Source organism: Drosophila albomicans, chromosome X (genome assembly GCF_009650485.2).
Source record: "Drosophila albomicans strain 15112-1751.03 chromosome X, ASM965048v2, whole genome shotgun sequence".
NCBI lineage: Eukaryota > Metazoa > Arthropoda > Insecta > Diptera > Drosophilidae > Drosophila > Drosophila albomicans.
Window position 1 is genome coordinate 20,063,010 of NC_047627.2, and position 26,577 is coordinate 20,089,586.

At 35.3% G+C, this 26,577-nt stretch overlaps 1 protein-coding gene across 3 annotated transcripts in view; it reads left to right on the forward strand.

Annotated features, from left to right (window-relative positions):
• Window positions 1-21,754, forward strand: part of LOC117578049 (neuroglian) — a 50,755-nt gene extending 29,001 nt beyond the window's left edge. The window contains exons 4-8 of one of the 3 annotated variants that reach the window (XM_034263169.2): window positions 12,949-15,759; window positions 16,234-16,398; window positions 16,458-16,835; window positions 16,913-17,016; window positions 21,376-21,754. In XM_034263169.2, coding sequence (XP_034119060.1) covers window positions 12,949-15,759; window positions 16,234-16,398; window positions 16,458-16,835; window positions 16,913-17,016; window positions 21,376-21,623 — 3,706 coding nt within the window. In that variant the 3' untranslated portion in view covers window positions 21,624-21,754. Of the gene's footprint in view, window positions 1-12,948; window positions 15,760-16,233; window positions 16,399-16,457; window positions 16,836-16,912; window positions 17,017-17,326; window positions 17,642-19,209; window positions 20,437-21,375 lie in introns of those variants that run through there. The other 2 variants (XM_034263171.2, XM_034263168.2) reach the window with 2 other exon arrangements.
• The last annotated feature ends 4,823 nt before the right edge of the window (window positions 21,755-26,577 follow it).

Sequence of the window (26,577 nt, forward strand, 5' to 3'; positions counted from 1 at the left end):
TGGCCATTCATGACAGAGTATTAAAGCAACGGACAGACAGAAAGACAGTCAGAGAGCCACCCTCAAAAAGTCTTGGGGACTTCGACTTCCGGACATGATTCATGCGAATCAATCAAACTTTTGCACAAACGACGCTGTCATTTGTCATTTTGTTGGCTTCGGCTTTGGTAATTGGGGCGGTTAAGCTACCATATAATATCCGAGCTCTCTCTTTCCCTCTCTCTCTGTCTGTCTCTGTCTGCATACATAAAGATATATATATAGTTATGTTTGTGTATATATGGTTGCATCTTATTGAATTTCCAGAGCAACTTTGTCTGCCAAAATTCAAGAAAATCGATGAGCTGCGACGCAATTTGCGAAAAGACATTTTGCGACTTTTTTGGGGTGCGGTTCAGTTCACTGAAATAAAAAAAGAAATACAAATACTTTAAGCAGTGAAAGTCTGGGTTCTAGTCCAATAATTCAAGACTTCAACTGCACTCAATTTGATTGAGCAAAGACGTCGAATTTATTGCTTTGCTTAAGCGATTATTGTTTGAAATAAAGATACAACATCGATGTAATCTTTATGACAACTCAAATTTTGCAGCAGCTGGGCAGACAAATTTCCTTATGTCAAGCATCAACAACTTTATTCTTTAAAGAGTAAATGATACTTTTTGAGGAATAAAAAAAATGTCGAAAGAAAATATTTATTGCAATATTTAAGTTCGCGAGAACTCGAAATTAAGCTACTACTTTTGTCTAAAATAACAATCAAATTCGAGTCGAATGCTAGATTTATTATAAAAAGAGAAACAAATCAAATACTTTAAATATAAAAAGAAAACAAAAATAAAGTAAACTATTTTATATTTAGATAGAGAAAATTGAATTTCCAAATATTTTATTGTGTTATCAACATTCTTTTTCTTTAATGAATTCTCTTCAAGTACTAAAAGTCAAATTAGTCTTTACTTTTTTGTACTTTGTTCATTTGTGTAATATATTTTCCTATTTAAAGTGTTCTAAAAATGTCTATATTCTATTTAAAGATAAGCTAAGACTTTTCAAGCTGGCAGTAAAAGAAAAATATCTTAAGTTAGGAGTAAGTTAAGTACTTTCAAAACAGAAAATTTATTACAAAAAACTATTATTTGTGGTAATACGTTGGCGCTCTTTTAAATGGAGTTTTATGAATGCCAGACTTGAAAATATGTGAGTTATGTTGTTAAGCACTTCACACCGCTTAACAAACTTGGCCCAGATGCAGCCACAATGATAATAAACTGTTGCAAGTTGCAAGTGACACGATGCAGCTACTTAAAAGCGAGAGAGAGAGAGAGAGGGAGAGAGAGACTTTGACTTTATCTTCGAGAATCGTGCACGATAGATCGTTCAAGATCTGTGGAGATTGCAGATCGTGATAGACGAAACTTGGCTTGGATCCCATAAAGAGTGAGAATTCGGTAGCACAACATTGCTGCAAGAGGGTTTAATGAGTTCTGGATACAACACACAAATACACAAACACACGTAACACTTTGTGTTGTACTTTCCATTCAATTCCCACGTTGTGCAGCGGAAAGTTCTTGGAACATTTGTCTACTAACTCGTTCACTACACATAGACAACAATATATGTATTCTTGTCTTGTGGCTCGTTACAATGACGTACTCGAAGTACATGTTCTGACTGTGCTAGAAAGTTAACGTTAACTTGGAACGTTAACGTTAACGCAATCGTTTATGCCCATTGCATCTTTTTTCGGCATTTTAATGACCGTTGTCTGAGCAACTGTGAGAATTTTAATGCCCCATCGTCTCTTTTAGACAGCCATAAAAAAAGAAGCAACACGGTTTGTTTGAAGCTCATAACCAAAAACTGTATTCATTTGCTTCCGGTGCAGGTGGCACGTTATTTTGTTCTTGACAGCAACAGCGACAGCGACGTGACATAATCGACCGCAATCAAACTGTTATCGGTTGCGGTTATCAATCGCATTCAATTCCGTTGCTAATTGATGCTTACTATATGTTTCAATGCACTTCCTTTCATCAAATATGGATTTATCGAATAGCTTTATTCGCTTTAATGAGAAGTTTAAGTTTTGTCTGTCGTTAAATTTTGTAAATGGCTATTAAAAAACGAATGCCAAACTGTTCATTACTATATGTTTGAGCGCACTTGCTTTCAGCGAATAAGGATTTATCGAATAGGTTTATTCGCTTTAATGAAAACTGTAAGTTTTACTTGGGTAAACATCGATTGCTAAGCTATTCATTACTAAATGATAAAGCGCACTTTCTTTCATCAAGTAAGGATTTATCGAATAGATTTATTCGCTTTAATGAGAAGTTTAAGTTTTGTCTGTCGTTAAATTTTGTAAATGGTTACTAAACTTTGAACGTTAAGCTGTTCATTACTATATGTTTGCTTGCTTTTATCAAACAAGGATTTATCGAAGAGGTTTATTCGCTTTAATGAGGAGTTTGAGTTTAGCTTATACGTTTAATTTTGTAAATATTAAACATTGATTGCCAAACTATTCATTACTATATATTGGAGCGCACTTGCTTTCATCAAATAAGGATTTATCGAATAGGTTTATTTGTCTGATTGTGAATTCAATTTTGTTAGCACTTTATTAACCATTCAATATGCATCTATAAATGAAGTGTCTACCAATTTCAGCTGTCAATTCACTTGGTTGAAATGGTAAAGTTTTACAGTTGTAATATATCGATTACGACTATTCGATGACAGCGAATGCAGAGTGTTGATCTATATATGTATCAGCATTTCTGTGCTACTCAGAAAGTAACGAACTTTTATTCGTTTTAAGATCTGTTTGCAAATCTTATAGTTATGCATATATCAAGTTGCTTTTGTGGTATTTCACTTGTTATCGAATATTCGATAACATTTTTTATGCGATTACTGTAGGCACTCAATCTATAGAAGTGTCTTTCAATTTTAGCTGGAAATTGATTTAATTGAAATGTTGAAGCTTTAAAGTTGTAATATATCGATTAGGACTATTCGATGACAGCGATTGAATGTTAAGATACGTATTAATATTTCTGTTTACGTGGAAAAATAAAAAACTTCTATTCTTTTTGAAAACTGTTTGTAAGTCTTACCACTCTACAAAGTTGCTTTTGGTCTAGTTCACTGTAATCGAATATTCGATAACATGAATTATGCTACTGTATTTGCGACTGCTGCAGGCACTTAACCTGTCAGCTAAGCCAAATCCTTCGAGTGTCTGCCTGCTGCACTCACATTTCTGCAACAAAATGGGATTCTCATGAAACGATTTTTGCGACTCGTTTTCTTGTTTTTTTTTTGGCTGAGTTGTGTACACAGCGTACAGACAATATTTGCATGTCGTTACCAAGTTGCACAAGTCTCACGTGCACCACAACAACAACCAGTGGAGGTGGCAACTCTGTCTCGACAGAGTCGCCTCCCATTCATTTGATTCATTCATGGACACGTCAAGTGGACTGACTGACTGAGTGACTGACTGACTGCTCCTGCTTTCTGCTCTGCTGTGTGTAGAGGAATGCTGTGTGGCGGCAGTGAGCAACCCTTTCAGTATTCCGGTCTGCAAAAAACGAGGAGAGAGAGAGAGAGGGGGGGGGGGGGAGAGTAAAGTGAGATTCCCCCGCACAATTCGCAAATGCAGAAAGAAGCACACAGCACACAATTCCACTTGCAGTCGGCCTCGACTTCATCCTTCGTCATTTCTAGTCCTTGTTGTTGCCGTTGCCTTTATGTCAAATGTTAAGTATGTATGCAGTTGTATGTACTATGAAATCCTACCCCTCTCCTCTCGTCCTCGTTGGGCATTCATTCATTTCAGATTCTGAATTCAGTCATCCGTCGTTCGTCAGAGTGGAGTTATGCGCCCAATGATGAGTCATCGCCCGGATCTGCTGCCTACATTCACTTCCCCCCCCCCCCCTCCCTCTTTCCTCTTCCCTTACTCCCTCATTCCCCATGTGCCACGTGTCGTTGTTGGATTTTGTTTTGTTCTGTTTGTTTTACTTAAAAGCGTTTCTTGATAGCGCTTGATCCCCGCTTATGCTCCCAAAAGGGTTTCCCAGCCAAGCCAGAAATCGATAACATGCCACACACAGACACAGTCACACACATACACACACAAAGTCTGTTTGCTCTAGGCTCTAGACGTTATATATCCTGTTTGCTATAGTTTTGTGCCTAAGGAACTTCAGAGCACGTTTGTTAATCTGCCAAAGGTTTAGCTTAAATCGATAAAAACTACTGCTTAGTTGCTGTTAGTATATATAATATACTAGATTTATTTTAGTAGAGAGGAAACCTTAGCACAGTTCTGAACTTCAAACTATTTTGAACTATACAATCTAAAGGAATATAGATCTGCAGTTGCCGAACTTATGAAGTTTGTTTTTGAATTCCGCTTTTGTTCATTCAATATTTTATTATTACTGACAATAATTTGAGCTTAATTTAACAGCTAACTATAATACAACTTAGTTTACAGACTAAATAAATGTTTTACATTGATGTTACAGTTCTTTAGCAGAACAAAATAAAGAACACTTAGAGATCAATTTAAGCTGTCATTTAATATATGTTCAAATTAGTATAGTAAAAGTTTTCCGAAAATTTTATACCAATTCGTTAAGGTACTTTTTAGTTAAAGCGAAGCCATATCATCCAAAATTGGTTTTCATTAGTATAATAAAACATTTCTGAAAATTTTATACCAATTGTTAGTTAAAGAAAATGAAAAGAGGTTTTGTTTTAAAGCCATAACATATAAAATAAGTTCACATTAGTGTAGTAAAAGTTTACTGAAAACTTCATAGCAAATGGTTAAAATACTTTTTAGTAGAAGCAAATGAAAATTACTTTGTTTTCAAGCCGTATTAACTAGAATATTCTCTAATTAGTATAGTAACAGTTTTCTTAAAATTGCATAGCATTACAACCAATGAATATTACATTGCTTTATAGCCATGTCATTTAAAATATGTTCTTATAGTATTGTAAAAGTTTTCTGATACTTTTAAGTGAAATTGAATTTGTTTTATAGCATTTCTCAAGAATTTTAACGTTACTGCATCAATAGAATGCTTAATTGTATATAGGGCTCATCTTTTAGATTACAGGGTATAATTATAATGTGGCTAGTCTATAATTCGCAACTTATTATAAGCTGCGAGCCTATGAAATAGAGCTGAGAGCGACGCTTGTTTCGGCTCGTTTCCGTTGTTGTTAATGACTCTCACTTAATTGACTTTGGCTGACTCATTAAGTTAGCTTTTGCTTTGCTACACACACAGAGTGTCTAATGAGTAATGTCAGCTCCACTTCAACCCTAAGTGGAGGCGGATGAGGAGGTCATGTTGTGAGCGGGGGTGTTGAACTGATTGCAGTAAAGCTGTGAAGCTGTTGTAAATTGTAATTGTAATTGCGATTGCAATTGCAATTGAAATCATATTTACAACATCCCATTGTCTGACATTTGACACCGTAGCAAACTAGCTAGAAGTATGCAAACTGAGCCACACCCCAAGCACACGCTTCGTCCCCCCTTCCCTTCCATCATCCCTGACCCACAAGCTCTTTCCACTCATAAGAAGTTCTGACCGAGGGCGAGGGGACAGACGATGATGTCAAGTGTTTGCTTTTTCATTTAGAGCATCTCGCCCCAAAATTTGATTGCTCGCATTTTAAGAATCAATTGATCTGGGGAATTGCTCAACTACTTAGCGAATAAATTAGCAGCTTGTTGACAGTTTCAACTAAATATTTGATTTGACACGCATTCGTTGAATTCCAGTAGAACTTCAACTGTCAATCGAAGACGATGCAGGAATGTTTTTCGTTTGAAATGCCTTTGGAATTTCGGTTTAAAAAGTTTCTTAAAGCTATCAGACTTGATAAAATCAATCAAGTTGGGTGTTTGATTCAAATTACTTTAATATTTACTTTTAACTAAATAAGTGAATATACAAAAATGTTTAAATCATAATAATTTCAGTAATAAGTACATTTTAATTGTACAAATTCTGCACTTAAAAAATTCAAAATAAACCATTTTTAAATTAAGATATATCTGGCTCATTCTTGTTAACTAGATTTTGGGCATATAAAATCATAATTAATAATCTTTAAGATTCCTGATTTGATGGTGAACAGATACAAATTGTTGAAGTTAATTGAGAAATAATATTATATGATACAAAAAGGCTAATAGTGACAAATTTCAGTTGCTTTCGTTGACAATTTGGTATATTTTGAATATAATAGTATATTTTAAATTATAACAAATATACCAGAAATTGTTTTCGGTACATATCCATATTTTTTTTTACATATTAATTCGGTATATTTTAAACAATTTACATTTTAGTACATTTTGATAACCGAATTCGGTATATTTTAAATGTTAAGCATTAGGTATTCGTTGATATATTAATATACCAAATTCAGGAAGAATACCGCCCTGTTTTGCTTTTGTTAAACATGTGTAGCAGGTTTAAAGTTAAAGTTAAAGTTATTATTTCGCCATACATAGAAATACTACAAATACTTGCTTTTAACTACAATTTAAATAAAATACTACTTCCTTTTTAATATACCATTTATTTTTGTACTACTGCCATTGCTTTTTAATGTGTTATTTAAATGAATTGCGCGTTGTATATTTAACTTTTAGAGTGTGTGTTGTTAATGTTAAAAGCTAAATATTATGTGACAAAAAAAGGAAAATGCAAATGAAAAACCGTTAATAGAAATGCTGCTAATTAATTTAGGCGTTGCTTCATCATCGTTGCGGCATTCTGACGCAAATGAAGTTCGTGCGTTGCAACACAATTGCTGTTGTTGTTGTTGTTGTTGTTTGCTGTTGCTAAGAGCCTTGGCTAAGTAATTGTTGCCACTTTGTCGCTGTCCCGCTTCCCCACACTCTCTCTCTCTCTCTCTTCGTTTCCCTCTATTTGTATTGAAGTTCTGGGAAGCATAAAACCCGTTTGCATGCCAGCGAGCCATTAATAAGGCCAACAACGATGTCAACTAAAACTTTTGGCCCATTTTTATGACCCGAGTGTTTTATTGTTGTTCTAGTTGTTGTTGCTATTGCTGTTGCTGTTGTTGTTGTTGGCGGTACCTTGACGACGGTTTTGTGTTGAGGTCCTTGTCGGCATTTTTCGGTGTCATTGCACGTTTGACATGCACAAAGTGTCAACTCGCGACCCCGGGACACGCCCAGTTCTCAGTTGCGATGCCTCCTCTTTTTTTTCTTTTTTTTTTGACAATTCTATTGTACTACACTCTAAAGGATAAACACACACAGAGACAGAGACAGCGCTGTGTAAAAGCTTTTTGGTGTAGAATGCGCCGTGGCAACCCTTGAGCCATGCAACGCAAAACACAACTCTACAATGTCCTCGGCCCTGCAACGCATCGTCAGCGTCGTCATCATCGTTGGCGTCTCCTCTCGCCTCCCTTATTTACTTTGCTCAGCTCAAGTTACGTCGAACTGGGGGAGAAATGCCATTAAGTGGAAAGGGGGAGGTGAGGGAGGAGCGGGCAGCGTCGTAGAACCATTTAAAGTTTGGCGTTTCCTGTCGACATCATCAGAAATTAGTTGCGACTTGCCTCTTGTCGTGCCCCCCACTCTCGACTCAATGGCTACTCAGCCTTTTCTGCAGCTAAGAAACACTGTAACTAAAGCTGATGCCTTTAGCTAGTGACACGACTTGGGTGGCATAATATAATGCTTATATAATAAAACATATAGTATATGCTTTTATTTACAAAGTAAACTTCTTAACTTCTTTCTTCTATAATAAATTTATAATATAAAACCTAGTTACATAGACAACATTTTGAGCAAACCTTCGGCTTTGTGATGAACTTAAATGAAATCTCTAAGATTACATTGTTTTTAGGATAATTTTCGAAAAAGTTGTAAATCTTTCAACAAAATATTTGTTTGGAAGAATCTTCTGTATAAATAAAAGTTGATTCAAACTTGCTAAAAACCTTTATCAAAAGTTTATTTCTCACTTTTTTTTTACAGCATAAGACTTAACAAAAACTTCATAAAAATGTATTCCTTACTTTTCATTAATTAATAAAAACAAAAAAGTAAAGAAAAATGAAATTTCTTTAAAAAACTGCAATCTAATGAAATTTATTTTATTTGCTACTTTATTTTACTTAAAAAACAAGTTAAAGAAATGAAATTTTTCTTCTGTAAATATAAATGAGTTCCTAAAAATTCTTTCAAAAATTGCAATCCAATTACATATATTTTATGTATTATCTTATTTTACTTAATAGCAAGTTTAAATGAAATTAGACAATTCAATGTTAAAAATATATTTTTGTATACTGTTTGCAAATCCTCAAAACTTGGAAATTTCAATTTGAAAGAATTCTAATTTATAAAGTAAAACTCTATTCCTTATGTTTGCTTGTTTGTGCATTTGGTAATGCATTATTTATTAATATTTATTACTTGTTTCTTTTGTAGGGTCATTTGCTATGCGGTTTCATGAATTTCTCTATTTTTTCCCATTGAAGTTTTGCATTTCTTTTACTAGATTTTGCTTTATATTTTTTTTTGCTGTGGTTTCGGGTTCTTTTCTTGTTCACTTCAAACAACCGTTAGCTAACATATAGAACTGGGTTAGGGCGCATGCCACATGCCACATGCAAAAGATGAAAGCGACCGCAGCCCACAAAAAAAAAAAAATAAAAAAAATGGGGGGCGTGTGCAGCCGCCCATTAGTTCGTACAGTAATGCGCAAAAAAGTATGCTATGGTATTTTGTACAAATGCGCTGCCTTCTTTTTTTGCAACCCTGTCTGTGTGAGTGTGTGTGTGTGTGTGATGAGTCATGCTTGCACGGCCTCGGCATTTTCTCTATACAGATTTTAATCACATTTCCGAGGCAGGCAGCAGGCTGAATAAGATGGCTGTGAAAGGATAACAGCTTGAGGCGCGCAGCTAGCCGAAAACTATTAAAAAGTCGTCTCTCCGCCTCGCTGCGGGGTTAAGTGGCAACCAGCAACAACAACAACTACAACAAGAAGCTTGCAACACGAGAAGCAACACCAGCTGTTGTCTGCTGCACATTTTATTGCGCCAGACTGCTCAACTTTTTCGGTCACCTGCTCGCTTCAGTGCCCTGTCCTTTCCCTCTCTCCCCCTCTCTTGTCCCTCCATGACGATGGTGTTGGTCGATGGTGACGCCGCCACCGTCACCGACTTGGTTGAGTGAACTGCGAGGGAGAGACGCAACAACAACAACAACAAAAAGAAAAGAGAGAGCTACAAGAGTCACAGCTGAGTCAGCACTACAAATTTATTGACTGTTCTCTAGCGTGTGTGTGTGTGTGTTTGTCAGAACCGAGGAGGGGTTAACTTGAGGGTTAGCCAGAGGTTTAACCTTAGCCAGGGCTTAATGTGTCATTGGCACAACGTCATCGTCAGCTCAAGCTTAGCTGGCCGGACACTCGCCACCAATTGGATTACAGTAATTGCAGTCTTTTGGCTCAACTCAAGGGTATTATGATGGCTCGTTAGGTCGACAAATGTTCTTCTTCTTTGTTTATATCAATTGCCGAGCTAGTTTTTAATTTACAAATTGAACTAGTTCCCTAGACACTGGCATACCAAAAAAAAAAACATTTATAGTATAAAAAAAATTCAATATTTTTGGTTTTATCTGTAACTGTTTTACTTGTAACTATAAAATTTAAAGCATCAAATAAATATTAACTAAATTTTGTATTCATAGTTTTTTCAAAGCTCTTTTGACAAGAAATGTTTACGTATTACCTTTAAAATAAAATTGATTTGAAATTAGTTTCTACTTTACTAAGGATTATATATAAAAAAGTGCAAAAGAAGACAAAAATGAAAGCTTAAGAGCCCATTAATCATATATTTTCACGGTATCAATCATTATATGAAATCAATCGGAACTAGTTCACTTTGGTATAGTAAATTTTGACTATATAGTTAGTGCAATTAGTTTTAGAACTAGAAGTTCGATTAATGGCATCAGTATTACTCTGAAGTAATTAAAGACTCTGTATTTTAACTTTAGCTGAAATGTTTAGCATTAATTATTGCACTTCAATTGCTTCAATCAATTGGAACTAGTTCACATAGCTAAATTCATAAATTAGTTACTGCTTTTGATTCTATTTCTAGTTCAATAAATATGAACTCTGAAGTATTTGTGACCAAGTTTTGGAAGTATTTCGATCGGAACTAGCTCATTTTCATTAATTAGTTAGTGGTTCTAATTCAACGTCGATTAATATTAACTTTGGGATAGCATAGATATGATATTAATTTATAGACTCTGTGTTCAAACTTTAACTGCAATATTTCAGATGAAGTAGCATTACAATCAATCGAAACTAGTTCACATAGCTAAATTCATAAATTAGTTACTGCTTTTGATTCTATTTCTAGTTCAATAAATATGAACTCTGAAGAATTTCAGGCCAAGTTTTGTAAGTATTTCGATCGGAACTAGTTCATTTTCATTAATTAGTTAGTGGTTCTAATTCGACGTCGATTAATATCAACTTTGGGATAGCATAGATAAGAAATTAATTTATAGACGTTGTATTTAAACTTTAACTTAAATATTGAGCATAATTTATTGCACTACAATTGCTTCAATCAATCGGAACTAGTTTACATAGCTTAATTTATAAATAAGTTACTGCTTTTGATGCTATTTCTAGTTCAATAAATATGAACACTATTACTCTAAAGTATTTATGACCAAGTTTTGAAAGTATTTCAATAGGAACTAGTTCATGTTCATTAATTAGTTACTGCAATTGGTTCTAATTCGTTGTCGATTAATATTTGGAATAGCATAGATAAGAAATTAATTTATAGTCTCTGTATTCAAGCTTTAACTGAAATATTTCAGATGAATCGGAACTAGTTCGCATTTGTTGAGCCACTAATTAGTTACTGCAATTGATTCTCTAGTTCACTTGAATCGAAACACTAGTTGATTACAAAATATTGCTTAAACATGGAGCTGTCGCTTTGCTTTAATTATGCTAAATACAAAATGTGCAACTAATTTGATAGATTAAAATTCATTAGGTTTTTAGTTAGTAGAAAGTTAGTCATTTGTGTTTCCTGGTCAGTCGGCGTCACAATTGAAATCGTTAAGCAAATGCCGAGAGTCGGCGGCTCTAACAAGTTCGTGTATTTCCACACTTAATTTGACTTAATAAACAACAACAAGCACCGCATTTTTTTGTGTGATGCATATTATAATTATGACAACTTGTTTAATTTCCAATTGCGAAAATTGTTCATTGAAGTGTGTGGCATAATTCTTGAATCGTTGCCTCTCTTCTCAGCTTGCTTCAAGTAATTGCAATTAAGCGCAAAGGAAGTAAACGAGAGCAACAACTCATCGCATTTTTTTTTTTGTTTTACATCTGACTTTTTTTTTTTTTTTTTTGTCAATTTCTCAAGTCATCATCCTCCCGCTCACTATCTTTCTATGTACAATATATCTATATATATACATATATCTGTATCACTCAAAAGCCCGAGTCAATTATGTGAACTGCTCGCTGCTTGAGCTTGTTAAGCGATGAATTCGTTATATTTCTTCTTTTTTTTGTGTTTGCTTTTATTTTCTTGTCGTATTTTAAACAGTTCCCGAGACATCGAATCGGTGCGCTCAGCTCTTAGCTCTTAGCTCTCACCTCTCACCCCCGCAATAGCGCATACATATAGTATTTGCCTGTGGTCGGTCGAGTCAAGAGCTACGGGTCACGGAATAGGTCAATCATTTGAATTGTTTTTAAGTGTTGTAAGTTGAAGTCAAGCACACACATAGAAAGGGTTGACTACAATAAAGCAGAAGCAGAAGGAGGAGGAGGAGGAAGTCTGTGGGCTTGGCCAAAGCCAGGAACTTTGACTGCGATTCGAGTTTGTTGAACTTTCAGCTGTATTCGTAATTGTATTGAGCCATCGCAACTGATTTTCGAATTTTGATGAGACAGCAGTCAGAGCTCAGAGTTCTTCAATGGCACAGTTCCAAGTTGCAAACTTTGTTTTGTTGTGTTTGCTCTACTCAGCAACAAACTCAGCAAACAAAAATAATCAAAAGAATTCAAATTCACAATTTATTTGCAGTCTATTCAACAATTTGAAAATATCAAAAGCTGTCGAGTTTCCTTTTATAATATAGTGCAACAATTTCAATGCTGAAAGTTTCCTGTAAGCTTTTCTTACGCCCAGAGACTATGAAAAAGAAACTTATCAACTTTAATATATAGAAAGTAAAATGCTGATTCAAGTTACCATATTGAAATATATGACAGATTTCTTAAGTTTTGATGTCTTTTACAATTTATGTTTGCATGTTTATCTTGGGGATAATTGAATTTAAAATCAATGTTCTTCAGCTTTTCGGTTAGCTTCCCTGTGATATATTTCCCAAGTTAGGTTTATTTATTAATCTTAAGAACGTTTATAGGTATGTGAATTAAATATAGAGGCTTCAATAGATTACTTTATGCTTTGTCTAAGTATTAATCTATTCAAGAGTTTATAATATTCTTAGCGATTACTAAGATTCCCTGGGCACTTATAAAAGTTGAGTTTTAAGTTGGGAATCTGTATAGGTGGAATTAAATGCTTACGCTTTATATATTTCTATAGATATCCTTATACCTTAATTTAGTATTAATTTCTATCGTATTCTTTAGCCTTTAAATATATATCTTTATACTTTAATATGGTATTGATTTATATCGTATTCTTTAGGCTTTAAACATACATCTTTATACCTTAATTTAGTATTAATTTGTACAGTATTCTCAAGTCTTTAAATTAGTATTAATCTTTGCAGTTCTCCAACCGATTACTTATGCCTTTTCTCTCTCATTCTCTCTCCACTTACAGATATAGTTGGATCAAGAATGGCAAAAAGTTCGACTGGCAGGCGTACGACAATCGCATGTTGCGTCAACCGGGACGCGGAACCTTGGTGATCACCTCGCCCAAGGACGAGGATCTGGGACAGTATCAATGTTTCGCCAGCAACGAGTTTGGTGTGGCCACCTCGAACTCGGTGTTTGTGCGTAAGGCTGAGCTGAACGCTTTTAAGGATGAGGGCGCTCGGGGCGTTGTCGCCGTCGAGGGTGAACCCTTCTCCATGCAATGCGAGGCACCTGATGGCTGGCCAAAGCCCACAGTTAACTGGCTGCTGCAGAGTGCCAACGATGCTGGCATTCGTTCGATCAACAACTCCCGCATGACTCTCGATCCCGAGGGTACGCTCTGGTTCTCGAATGTGACGCGCGAGGATGCTAACGGTGAATTCTGGTATTCGTGCTCAGCGACCTCGGTGTTCCGCAACGAGTACAAGATCGGCAACAAGATACTGCTCGATGTGAAGCAGATGGGCGTGAGTGCAGCCCAGAATCGTTTCCCACCCAAGCAACAGTATGTGACGCGCAAGAACGAGGTCGGATTGCGGGGCAAACGGGTCGAATTGTATTGCATCTTTGGCGGGACACCGTTGCCGCAAACCGTTTGGAGTAAGGACAATAAACGAATCGAGTGGAATGATCGAATAACGCAGGGTAATTATGGCAAATCGCTGGTCATACGGCATGTCTCATTTGAGGATGCGGGCAAATACACTTGCGATGTCTCGAACGGTGTGGGCAACGCTCAATCCTATACGATTGATTTGAAGATCAATTCGGTGCCGTACTTCACATTGGAGCCGGAGATACAGAATGCCGCCGAAGAGGAGGAAGTGACGTTCAAGTGCGAGGCCGCCGGACATCCGGAGCCAACGATCCAATGGATCTTCAACGGCAAACCGATCGCACAGGCTGCGGATAATCCTCGCCGAACGGTGACGAACAATTACATTCGCATTGTCAACCTGGAGAAGAAGGATACGGGCAACTATGGCTGCAACGCCACCAATTCGCTGGGCTATGTTTACAAGGATGTCTATCTCAATGTGCTCGCTCTCCAGCCCGAGATCCAAACGAAACCCCAAGCCGAAGCGATCACCGTGAACGGACGCAACATCACGCTGACGTGCCGCGTCTTTGGCGCCCCCAAACCCCAGGTGAAGTGGCGTCACAATGAGAACTGGCTGACCGGTGGTCGTTACAATGTGCTGCCCTCGGGTGATCTGAGCATCGATGAGGTCACATATGCGGACAGCGGCACCTACACGTGTCTGGCCGTCAATAAGTTTGGCAATGCCACGGCGCAGGGATCTCTGGTGGTTAAGGAACGCACACGCATCACACAGGAGCCGCAGAACTATGAAGTTGCCGCCGGACAATCGGCGACATTCCGTTGCAATGAGGCGCACGATGATACGCTCGATCTGCAGATCATTTGGCAGAAGGATGGCCAAGCGATTGACTTTGAGGCCGAGGCACGTTTTGTGAAGACCAACGACAACTCGCTGACAATTGCCAAGACCATGGAACTGGATTCGGGTGAATACACGTGTGTGGCACGCACCCTATACGATGAGGCAACGGCCAAGGCCAATTTGATTGTCCAGGATGTGCCGAATGCACCGCGTCTCGTTGGCATCTCTTGCCAGGCGGACAAGGCCGAGATCTCGTGGCAACCTCAGGGCGACAATCGTTCACCCATTCTCCACTACACGATTCAGTTCAACACATCGTTCACGCCCGCCTCGTGGGACACCGCCTACGAGAAGGTCCCCAGCACAGATTTCTCCTTTGTCGTCCAAATGTCGCCATGGGCCAATTACACGTACCGTGTGATTGCGTTCAACAAAATCGGACCATCACCTCCATCGGAGCACAGTGAGGCGTGCACCACCCAACAGGATGTCCCGTATAAGAATCCCGAGAATGTTGTTGGCCAGGGTACCGAGCCGAACAACTTGTTCATCACGTGGACACCGATGCCTGAGATTGAGCACAATGCACCGAACTTCCAGTATCGCGTCAGCTGGAAGCGTGACATTCCCGCCGCTGCCTGGGAGAACAAGGACATCTACGATTGGCGTCAGAGCAATCTGCTGATACCCAATCAGGAGACATTCGTCAAGTATCACATCAAAGTGTTGGCCATCAATGAGGCCGGCGAATCGAACGTCGCTGCCGAGGAGGTCATTGGCTATTCGGGCGAGGATCGTCCCCTGGAGGCGCCCACCAATTTCAGCATGCTGCAGGTCACTAGCGCTACCAATGCCTATGTCGCCTGGAATCCCGTGACTCCCGAATCGGTGCGCGGTCACTTCAAGGGCTACAAGATTCAGACGTGGACCGACAAGGAGGGCGAGGAAGGTTTGCGTGAAATCCATGCCATACACAACGATGCTCTGGTCACACAATTCAAACCCGACTCAAAGAACTATGCTCGCGTCTTGGCCTACAATGGTCGCTTCAATGGACCACCAAGTGCCACCATTGACTTCGATACGCCCGAGGGTGTGCCATCATCGGTGCAATCCCTGGAGGCATACCCTTTAGGCTCGTCGGCATTCTGGGTGACGTGGAAGAAACCGCTGCATCCTAATGGCAAACTCACCGGTTACAAGATCTACTACGAGGTGGTTAAGGGCAGCTTTGTGGGCGAGCGTCGTGAATACGATCCCCATATCACCGATCCACGTATCACCAGCATGAAGATGGCTGCGTTGAAGCCGAACTCCAAGTATCGCATTTCCATCACGGCCACCACCAAAATGGGCGAGGGCACCGAGTAAGTTAGAGTTGGAAAAGCAGAGAGTTAAGATAACTTCATAGATAGCAAAAAATAATCCATAATTACATTCATCCTTTTAGAAAGAATTGAATCCGATTCATTAAAGAAATGATACGAGTTAAGACAACTTATGAGACACAAAAGTATCTGTATTTTGTACAATTTTTATAATCATGTTTTAAACATTTATGAGTTATGAATTACAGTCGAACTTGCTTTACAATTTTAACAATAGGAAGGCATTTTTATTCAATTTTTCGCTGTACGTAAAGATAGAAACGTTTCTAAAATGTAATGAAAACATTCCTACGTTCTCTAATAATAGCTTCTAACCGTTTTTCCTCGTTTCTTTATCAACCAATAATATCGTACAATCATTAGTTAGTTCTACTCAAAATGGGAATTTTTGTTATTTGTATTCGTTATAAATATTCATCATATTTAATTACTTTCCCCTCTCTTTTGCGACAGACATTACATTGAGAAGAGCACGCTGAAGGACGATTTTGCGCCACCATCGCCGCCAACTTTCAACTGGGAACAGATTCCCTCGCAAGACGGTTCGCCCAACTATCGCATCAACTGGGTGCCCAACATTGACGGACGTTCCGGTTCCCATTTCTTCACCAAATACAGGTAAGTAAATTGCGATAGAATTGCAAATAATAGACGATAATTAAACGTATGATCTACAGAGTTCAGGGTGAATCCAAATGGCTGGAGGTGCAGGAGGAGACGGTCAAGGATTATCAGGAGCTGTCCACCTTGGAGCCCGATACAGTGTACGAGGTGCGTGTGACCTCGGTCGATGGCCACTATCAGACCGATAGTCCGGTCAAAATTATCGATACGAGCGACGCCGATGGACCGATAATGGTGCGCAACGAGAGTCTGGCGAATGCTGGATGGTTTATTGGCATGATGCTGGCCTTGGCCATCATCATTTTGTTGTTCATCATTCTGTGCATCATACGACGCAATCGTGGTGGCAAATACGATGTGCACGATCGTGAGCTGGCCAATGGCAGGCGTGATTATCCCGATGATGGCGGCTTCCATGAGTACTCGCAACCGTAAGTGCTCTGATACTCATACTGATCGATAAACTGTAATCGATAACACGCATATTTTACTTTGTTGGATTTTACAGCTTAGATAATAAGAGCGCTGGTCGCCAATCGGTTAGTTCAGCGAATAAGCCTGGCGTGGAGAGTGACACCGATTCGATGGCCGAATACGGTGATGGCGATACAGGTAAGTTCGTTTGATCGATAAATGATCAGCAATATTATATGTATACGATACGATCGATTGTATATGTGTGTGTGTACAATGTCCATTCAGTGTCCCAAGTGTTTACCTACATAGCTCCCTCAATCCCAAACTCGAATCAAACCCCACATTAAACTAGCTCTATTTTTCTGTTTTGTATATCGAATTGTTTTTGATTTGTTTTTGTCACACCTTTATTTTTTTTGTTTGTTTTTGATCACGTGTAACGATAACGATAACGATCATGATGATAACGATAACGATGATGTTGATGTTGATGTTGGTACTGTAGCTGTTGCCACAGCTGCCGGCCACGCAGCCACCGCTGCCCGCAAAGTGGGCATCAAGCAGCCAGCGATGCCGTCACAGTCACAGTTACAGTCACAGTTACAGTCACAGTTACAATCGCAGTTACAGTCGCAGCCTCCTCAGTTGCAGCCATACGCGCAGCCTCCTCCTCAATTGCAGTACCACCCACAGCCTCCTCAATTGGAGTTCCACGCGCAGCCTCCTCAATTGCCGTTACAGTCGCCGCCACCCTACGACAACTCTATAAGCCAGCAACATCATGCAGCTTAGGCTCCTCTTTTCTTACAGTTGTTGCACACACACCAAACACACACACACACCCACACATACACCCATTCACACATACACACATTATCAGTCAAAGGCGGTGGCGGTGGCGTCATCCTTCAAAACATTTCTCGACCCAGGTAGCCAGTAATTTGTTTCGGCTCGTTCGTTTTATACTTTTTATATAATATTTTTTGCCATTTGCCGTTTGCATTTTATGTTCTGTTTCGCACACTTTTTGCTGGCGGCTGCTCTTCTCAACAAAAAACTATTTATATTTACATACATATATCAAATATGTTATCCAAACAAAGATATACCGTTATTTTTTGGCTGGCTTTTTGCGTCTCGCTTCGCTTAACCGTTACACCTAAGTTCCCTCCCTTGTTATCGCCATGCACGTCGTTTTTTTTCTCTACATTTTTCGCGCTCATTTTTAAAGCCAAGCCTTATGCTTAAACAGCAGGCAGGATCTGAGAGGATCATCCATTGCATATTCGCACAGTGGTACAAGCATAACAAATATTGAAAACAATACATAGTTAAATTAAGAGTAATTATAATTAATGACTACAGGAATTTCTTTAAAAAGATTTCAAGTTATTTCTTAGTACTGCAAAAATAATCTTATAAAGAATATTATTAAAGAACAGTTGTATTATTCCATTAATGCGTAATGTTTTTGTTAAAACAAGTTATTATTTCAAAATAAAACCTGATTCTAAAAGCAGTTTGATAATTCTGCATAGTCATATTTAGCAAAATACTATATTGTGAAAGTAGAGAACATTGTAGAAGCATGAAAGTTATATTATAAAGTATTCCAAAATTTGACATTGATAGCAAGTTTTATGAAGTAAATAATAGAAAAATAATTTAGCAAGAATAGAACATTGAATATGTTATAAAAGTTATATTATAAATTATGTAGATCAATTCCAAATTTGGCATTCATTTTATGAACTAAATACTAAAAGAATAATTTATCGATAGTAGAACATTGAATTAAGTATAAAAGTTATATTATGTAGATCAATTCCAAATTCAACATTCTTTTTTTTTTAATTTTAAGATGAATAATAAGTAAATATAGCAAACTAGAAATAATTTGCAAAGTAACTTCTCTGCTTAAGATCGCAATTTATGTTGCCTTGTCAGCTTTCAATACATTTTTGCATCCACACTAAATTTCATCCACATATTTGTAGACTTGTGACACTGTAAGGAGGCCCCACAAAATGGATGATTCTTATTTCTAGTATAGGCATAATACAATAATATTGTTTGCTTCTCATTGTATATGTTTTTGTTCCGAATTGGATCTGTTCAATTGTTAATTGTTTATTTGTTCCATTTGCGTTCGATAATTAATTTGTGTGTTACTTTTAATGTGTTGTTTTTTTTAATCAAATTATTTTGCACTACATTTTATTTACTTATTTGTATCATTATGTTTATTTTTTATTTTTCTTTTCTTTAATTCGTTATTTCTCGACTCTATAAATGAACACATGACACAACTTCAACAACAAATAAATAATAAATAAATACTAAATAAATAAAATAAATGAAATATAAACCGAATTAAACAAAATGCAGGCATGAACGAAGATGGTTCCTTTATTGGCCAATATGGACGCAAAGGACTTTGATTTAATTTGTAAGCAGCAACAAACAAACCGAACCGAGCCCCTCCAAACAGCAACAACAACAACCACAACACCAGAACAACAACAACAACAACTACAGCGCCCAAAATTCTAAATGAAAATCAAAGTTTTTCTTTAAGTTAATTTTTAGTGCGACGAGTTAAATTTCAATATGAAAGCGAAACATTTTTTTTACATTTAATAACTAAAAACATAAGTAAAATAACAAAAATTACAAAACAACAAAAAATACTGCCAAGCAAAATGAGAAAGAAGAAGAATCGATCAAGATAAACAACAACAACAACAACGATGCAGCAAAAAGGCTATTTAAATATGAAATGAAATGAAAACAAATACGAAAACAACACGAGGATCAAAAGCTGGCAAAGAAGCGGATGAAAACAAAAACGCGAAAAAAAAGAAGAATTCCCCCCTCAACCCCGCATCACACACGTCCCCCCGCTCCAAGAATCTCCTTAATCGTAAAGCAGCTGCGTGTTTTGTTTTGCTCGCTCGCTCCCTCTGTCTGTCTCTCTCTATCCGTCTCTCTACAAATTACCGAGCTGCTCTCTCTCTCTCCCTTTCTCTTTATAAATTTATTTCCCTCCCGTCACACTCTTTGTAATATGTAATGCATACATATATATTTTATAAGTCTTAATTTAATAATTTTTTGTTTAAAAAACGTAATGTAAATTCTCCGTTTTTAGCTCCCTCCTTTGTCAACAACAAAACAAAACAAAACAAAACAAAACAAAGAAGAAGAAAAAAAAAACATATGCTATTTAGTTTTGTTTCATAATTTTAATTTTTGTGTACTATGTATTTAAATGAAATGTGTTTTTTATTTGACTACTTCTACTTTTATTTTAGAATTGTTTTTTATTATTTTGATTATTTTCAAAACAACTCGTTTGGACAGTGAAATCGTAAAGGAAAGTTGTAAACTGTAATTTGTAATCGGTTTTCTATTCTAGAACCACACTAAAAAAAAAAGAAAGAAACAAAACACAGCGAATACATATTATGTTTATTTTTTTTTTGTGAGTAGTAGAGCTATTTAATATTAAACAAACAAAAAAAGAAAACTATATGAAAATAATACATTTTTATATACCTTATATTAGAGGAAAAACCAACAACAAACAAAATAAAGAAAATGTGAACAATAAAATGTAAAGTGTAAATTTTAGATACTTTTTTTTATTTTTCGAATTTATAGCTTGGGGTTCAATTTGAAAATGATTAAAACTTTTTTCAAATTTGTCTGCTTAAAATAAAAAATCATTTAAGAAATAGAATAGAAAACTCTAGAAATATAGAAAAAAACTATTTTAATAAAAAAGAATAAAGATTTTGCATAAAATCTAAGATTTTTTGCAAATGAAGCTTTGATAAAAATAAAATAAAATTAAAAGGGAAATATTTCACAAAAAAAAAATCGTAATCAAAAACTATCTTATATCGTAGTATATATTATAGTATATTTTCTGAGCATGAGTATTTTAAAAGTACTAAATGTATTTTCTTCATTTCATATAAGGAAAGAACTATCTGAACACTATGAATTAGAAAAAATTCTAAAATTTTGAGTTCTATTCTAATTTCTATTGTATTTATTTATCTATTAGTTAATCACTTCGGCTAGCCGAAGATTGTTTTTTGTTTTAGCAAACTGCTCCAATCCAGTACGTGTCTTATCTTAAGGTAATAATCCATGAAGCATGCAAATTGTGTTGCATTATCTCTCTATCTGTAATATCTAGTAGTATATTAGCAACCCTTTGTAGTTTGTAGTTCTCCAACGCTCCCACAAAAAAATAAAACTCCTCAACAACAAAACTAACATAGCCTCGAAATAATCATAAAATAAACGGATGCGAAAATTAAAAAAAAAAAAAACTGCTAACAAATGGTGAAAATGCAATAACTAAAAAGAAAAATTTGAATAACAAGAAATCAAAATCGTGAACTAACTACAAAACACACACAAATTGAACTGGTGTTGGTTATAGCTAACACAAACACACTGACAAACACTTATCATCTCATATTTGAATTTCATATTATAGTAAAAGAGCCGAACTAACATTTAGTTTCCATTCTGATACAGGTCAGTTCACTGAGGATGGATCGTTCATTGGGCAATATGTGCCCGGCAAGCTGCAGCCACCGGTTAGTCCCCAGCCTCTGAACAACACTGCGGCAGCACATCAGCAACCACAGCAGCAGCAACCGCAACAGCAGCAGCAGCAACCAGCTGGCGGACCTCAAGGAGCAGCAGCAGCTGGAGAAGGAGCTGGAGTTGGATCTGGATCTGGAGCGGCGAACTCAACAGCCGCCGTTGCCACTTATGTGTAGAGGGCGCAAGATTTGCAAGATTTCGAGAAAAGAAAAATGAAGGAAAACTGCGCGAAGTTTATTAACTAAATCTCTGTGTGTGTGTGTGTGTGTCTGTGAGCGTGAGTGTGTGAGTGAGGAAAACAAAACTGCTTTAAGTGTCTGAAAAAAAAAGTATACAAAAAAAAAAAAAACAAAAAGAAAAAAATTGTAAGAAAACTCGCATGAATTTAATGCATTTAGTTTAGCTTCTTTTGCTTACGTGTATAAATATTTAGTAAACAAAAAACATAAAACATAAAAAAAAGAAAATGCAGCCTTTTTGACGTAAACAATTAACCAAACATTTTTTTCGCTGTAAGCAAATCGAATTGAGCGTTGACAAAATATCGTTGCAAAGTTACAAACAAAAAAAAATTATTCGAACGCGTTTCACAATCGAGATTGGAAAGTGAAATTGAAATTGAGAACACGCCTTCTGCGTATTAAATGTATGTGTTTTTTTTTGTTTAGGTGTTTCGATTTGTGACCGCACACATTTGGAAAAGATCTAAGAATAATTATTATTATTATTATTATAATTATTATTGTAGTGTATTCTTAGTCGTCGTATATACAGATGTGCATTTGCAATTTGCTGTTCCAGTGTGGCCAGAGCTCGTCTATTTAGCTTTCACACTCAACCAAAAGAGAAATATCTTATGAATTGTGAACTGTATTTTTTGCCTAAGAAAACCAACAAACTTGGATGAAGAAATTTCTAAATAAATTCCTCAGTCTACGAATTGTAATTGTAAATCAAAAGTATTCCAATTGAATACTTTTTCAATTCAGTAATATAAAGTTTGATAAAGTTGGTCAACTATCGCCGCAAACTATTTAATTTTTGTGAATTTACAACATGACAACATGTGTTCATATTAAAAAAAAAACAAATAAAACAAGAAACTAAATAGCCAAGTAATCGACACACACAAATTTATAATCTTCTTCAGCTTAAATGCGTCTGTACAAAGCGATTATTCTAAAGCAAAAACAAACAGAAACTTTACATAGACTTTGTGCAAGTAATGCTTGAATATTACAATTACAAACTAATATACAAATGAAATAAGAAATAAATAATGAATTGAGTTTGATTGATGCTTTTTCGTATGTACGTACTAATTAGATTGTATAAGTTATTCATTTTTGTAAAACGTCCATAGCATAATTAAATTGTGTAATATTTAAAAACCGACAGAAACCACACACACACACACACTCACACAATGGTTTTATCTGTGTTTGTGTGTGTGTGTGTATAACTATAACTAATAACAACTATTTGCAATGATTTTGTCATACATCATTTGTCCACTAATTATTTAAGTAAAACAATTAGTTAATTCAAATTTACAAAGCGTCTGGATTTTTGGCAATATCTTAATCTTCTCATCACAACAAATGAATTTCTCTGCTCAGACATTTTAGTATATTTTTATACTGTGTCTGAAACTTAAAGTGCAGTATAAATATGTCAGACATTTTAGTATATTTTTATACTGTGTCTGAAAGTTTATGTGCAGTATAAATATGTCAGACATTATAGTATATTTTTATACTGTGTCTGAAAGTTTATGTGCAGTATAAATATGTCGCACATTACAGTATATTTTTATACTGTGTCTGAAAGTTAATGTGCAGTATAAGTATGTCAGACATCTTAGTATATTTTTATACTGTGTCTGAAAGTTAATGTGCAGTATAAATATGTCAGACATTTTAGTATATTTTTATACTGTGTCTGAAAGTTGATGTGCAGTATAAATATATCAGACATTTTAGTATATTTTTATACTGTGTCTGAAAGTTTATGTGCAGTATAAATATATCAGACATTTTAGTATATTTTTATACTGTGTCTGAAAGTTGATGTGCAGTATAAATTTATCAGACATTTTAGTATATTTTTATACTGTGTCTGAAAGTTTATGTGCAGTATAAATATGTCAGACATTTTAGTATATTTTTATACTGTGTCTGAAAGTTGATGTGCAGTATAAATATATCAGACATTTTAGTATATTTTTATACTGTTTCTGAAAGTTTATGTGCAGTATAATTATATCAGACATTTTAGTATATTTTTATACTGTGTCTGAAAGTTGATGGGCAAAAATCAGTCGAGAAAAAAACGATTTAACTGCCATTCGTTTAGGACTGTGTTTTTTTTTTTACTTGGGCTTTGCAATTCCTATATAAAAAGTAACTCGCAATAAACTGAAATTTTTGTGAATTTGAGAAAGCCTAAAATCAATTTATTTCATTTCGTTCATCATTTGTGCTATGCGAAAACGTCTTAATTATAATTATAAGTTTATCGAATTACAATTAGGCGGAATATATATAAATAAAAACCAAACCAAAAATATATATATACATATATATATGCTTGATCAGCAATAATTACCAGCAAATTTTTGTAAACAGTTCTGTTTAATTTTTTTCTATTAATTAGTATAAAGAACGATTAAAAACTTTTCCAATAAATAAAAGGTATAAACCTCAATAAAAAACAAAACAACAAAACCCAAAACAGTTTCTTATACATTTTTGAAAACTTGTAACAAATTACAAAATCAAAGGGAAAAAACACAAATATTTATATTAAAATATTAAAAAAAAAAAAATGTATATTTTTTAAGTGTACAAATTAGCGTGTGCATTACACATAACAACAATAATAAAAAAGAAAATCAGTAATATTAAAAACTAAAAAGAAAATAATGATACAACTCGTAATAGAAGCTATAAAAAAACTATAAAGGATCCCAGTCGAGTTTATTTGCTCTGCTTAATATCATGAAAAAAAGAAAGAAAAACAAAATATAGAAGATTTGCTTTATTTGCTATGATTCTAAATGGTAACGAGTTTAATTACGTGGCTAAAAGCTTACTACACTTATTTTTGGTCTTTATAAACATTACAGGGTTGCTTAGACAAATTTTTGCATTAGATTAAAGCATAATGAAATGAGAAATGAAAAATGAAAAAGGGAAAGAAATGTATGTAATTGATGATTTGTATTAGGAAACAGCAAACAGGATTTTGTTGTTATTTCAATTAAACTATATGTACTATGTATGAACCCAGCTTGAAGCCCCCCCCCCCCCCCCCACACACCCCACAAACCCCTCTTTGTAAAATCAAAATACATTACATAATAAAACAGACCAAATAATTATCCAAAAAAAAACGAAACCCACAAAACAATTCATAACACCTGCAACACCACGCATATCCCAACGATTGAGATGAGGATGATAATGATGATGATATAATGATGATTAAACGAGAGTATGAAATTGAGAATGATGAAGAACATTGCAGGCGACAAAATTGAGATAATTGTTGGCACATATAAGGATAACAAAAAAAACTGATTACATAAAACAAACACATGCCACTTGCGTAAATACACTTATATATGATATATATACATATATATAGTAAAGTATATATACACGTATACATATACAATATATCTAAATATATATTTACATGTATAGCGGACAACGATCTAAAGAGGTTCATGAGAAAAGCGATATATACACACACACTTACATACATAAAACATATATAGAGAGATGTATAAGATTTTGCATAGATATTGTGATTTCTGAAACAAAGAACAAAATGGGAAGACGACAACAAATAGTCAATAATTAATCGAAAAAGGGTCACAGAAATTTCCTCTTCGTTTTTTTTTTTTTTTTTTTTTTTGTTTTCTTTTTGTAAGTGTGCTCATCTAATATGAAGAACACACAATATATATATATATATTAGCTGTCGATTATCGGTAGAACCGATTCTACAATTTGCTCTTTCTAAAATTCAAAATTCCAGCTTGCAACGTTTCGAATTTCGAAACAAAAATGATTGCATACTTTTAGGCCCTCTTGAAATGCAATGGAATGAAACACAAATTGTGTCTTGCGCTCAATTGTGTACAAAACTGCCTTTGAAGTTTTGGAAAGATCAAACAAATGAAGAAATATAAGTAACAAAAAAAAACAAAAACAAACCGCACTGCCTGTCGGGTTCTATTTACATGTGTGTACGCGTCTGCTTGCAGGAAACGGTTAAAATTTGCAACAACAAAAAAAAAACAAAATGAATAGATTACACGAAATGTCAAAACCTATATTCAATTTATGATGTACTTAGGAAGGAAGCCAATGTATTTTCAAAGCAGATGGGGAAAATTGATTTGCACAATACTGTGATTCCTAAAAACACAAAACAAATAACAACAACAACAAGAACAAATATTACAATTACTAACGATATATCTACATCTACTGTATGTCCTTATATGATTAATATTGATATACTTGTGACCCGTAAATTGATGTGTTTGTATATTTTTTCTCCACACTACATATTTGACACATTTTACAATTTGCAATTAACAAAACAATAAATAATGTACTTATGCAAAAACAAATATGTATGCCCAATTATCCAAGATTATCGACAATTTTCTTAAACAATTAACTAACCAAATGGCCTAAACAAATAAAAACAAAAAAAAAATGCAAGAAATACCAAGAATACTTTTTAAAACTGAGTTTTTAGCGAATCAACATTATCTTAAGTAACAAATTCATATACAATTGTACAACAGCAACAAGAGGAATATTTGCAGCGAAATAAATAAAACACAAGCAAAGCATAAATGATGTTTGCTTATGTAAACAAACAAGGATGAAAGAAGTATGAAACAAATAAAACCAATAACAATTGTATGCTGTATAACTATAAAGAAATGCAAATAAAACTAATGAAAATTGTATCAAAAACAACTGCTGAATTTTATTTTATTATTTTTTTTTTTTATCATTTTGAATTTCATTTTGAAAATTGAAGCACAAATAAAATTTCCCTCTCAAAGCAAATCAGTTCCGCCTTGGAACCGAAAAGAACGACTTT